Source organism: Austrofundulus limnaeus, unplaced genomic scaffold (genome assembly GCF_001266775.1).
Source record: "Austrofundulus limnaeus strain Quisiro unplaced genomic scaffold, Austrofundulus_limnaeus-1.0 Scaffold270, whole genome shotgun sequence".
Taxonomy (NCBI): Eukaryota; Metazoa; Chordata; class Actinopteri; order Cyprinodontiformes; family Rivulidae; genus Austrofundulus; species Austrofundulus limnaeus.
This window is the reverse complement of record NW_013952672.1, coordinates 592,548-594,114: the sequence shown is the minus strand read 5'-3', so window position 1 is coordinate 594,114 and position 1,567 is coordinate 592,548. Positions and strand designations below refer to the sequence as shown.

The 1,567-nt window shown below is 38.0% G+C and overlaps 1 protein-coding gene across 1 annotated transcript in view; it reads left to right on the top strand.

The window, feature by feature from the left end:
• Positions 1-293: 293 nt before the first annotated feature.
• LOC106526294 (keratinocyte-associated protein 3) overlaps positions 294-1,567 on the top strand; it is a gene marked incomplete in the record, with an annotated part of 14,572 nt that continues 13,298 nt past the window's right edge. Inside the window, 1 exon segment of the mRNA XM_014020864.1 lies at positions 294-412. Coding sequence (XP_013876318.1) covers positions 400-412 — 13 coding nt within the window.

Here is a 1,567-nt window from a genome sequence, read left to right as displayed (position 1 = left end):
CAGAGGTGCCTCCAGAATTTGTTTATTGGGGTACATGGGTGGGGGGCTGAAAATACTGGAGTGGCACCAAAACTAAAAGCCTGAATTTTAGGAGATTTGTTATGATGTCATGTTCTAAATTAAATATAAAACTGACTTGCAACAGGGGGCCACTGATGAGGAACCAATTTGTTTTTTAGGGATGAGCATTGCCCTCCTCGGCCCCCACTTGGTGGCGCCTCTGCGAAACAAATTTACACAATTTTATTTTGAAAAGCCTGAAAGAGGCGTGTCACGCCTTGCTGTCTGACAGGTCTGAGGAGGCGTACTGTTTGGGTAGGACTGACTGATCCAAAGAGCCGGGCTCATTCAGTCATTGGGGAGCTGCTGTCAGTCCAAACGGATGGGGACCTAACAGACATGGCTGGTGCAGGTAATTAAAGCTTAGCTGACAATTCAGGTGCTGCTGAAACACCTTCACTGTGTTGGTTTGGGTGTGGCACAGATGATTTACTCTCAAGACAGCTTTGAAACTGCATCAACATGGTACTAAAAATAGAAGCAAGAAAACTGAAAGTTTATTTGAAAACCTTAGATTTTTTTAAACTCTCACCTTTCATGATTTAAAATGCTTGATTTTAAACAGCTCTGACACACTAAATGTCTTCTTTATGTAGGAATGTGCACAGTGGAGATTCTCTGGTTAGTTTGTTGTGAAATTGTTGACATTTCAAAGTGAGAACAGGTTGAAGTTAAGAATAGTTCTTCCAGGTCTTGTTTATCCCACACACAAGTAAACAGCTTCAGTTGGTTTATGAAGCAGCAAAGTTTAATTAACATAATCAAGTCAGGATTAAACTAAATACATTATTTTTTAATTTCTTTAAATTTTTTACAGATGTATGCTGTGTTTTTTTAGTTGCCATGAACATAAACCTATATATTATGTGTCAAACTCAAGGCCCGTGGGCCAAATATAGTCCGCCACAACATATTATATGTCCCGTGGACATTTCCAAGAGTAACATTTTAAAATAAGCATATAATGCTTTGACTATAAACTGCATCTCTCATAATGCATGTTGATTATTTTACCTGCAAAATGAAAGCTTCATTCTAAAGTAGCCAGTAAAATTTGCTGTGTAAAATCTCCATTTAGCTGCATTTTCACCAGCTACTTTTGTTGCATCACAGTTGTACTAGGAAGTGGGAATTTCCCATGTACAAGTCGTAAATTTAAACTGGAGCACCCGCTCCAGATGTAATTCCTTGTCAGAAAGTGGGAGAAATCTGACTACCCCAGTTCAGAATTACAGAGAGAAGCTACTCACCACAACTCAACAGAGAGTAAATATTTCTGTATTATTTCACATTTAGTCAGTCATACACATAGTTAATGATAGGCTGTGTTAAACGCTGTTTCTATACTCAAGAGCTCAATTATTGCTTGTTAGCGATGCTCAGTCATAGCAATGAGACGCGGAACGTGACGTTTTGTGTTTAGGTGAAGTTAAACACGAAACACTGAAGTTAGTTAGTACTGTAACTAATTTTACATTATTGCAACTATATATATATATGTATATAT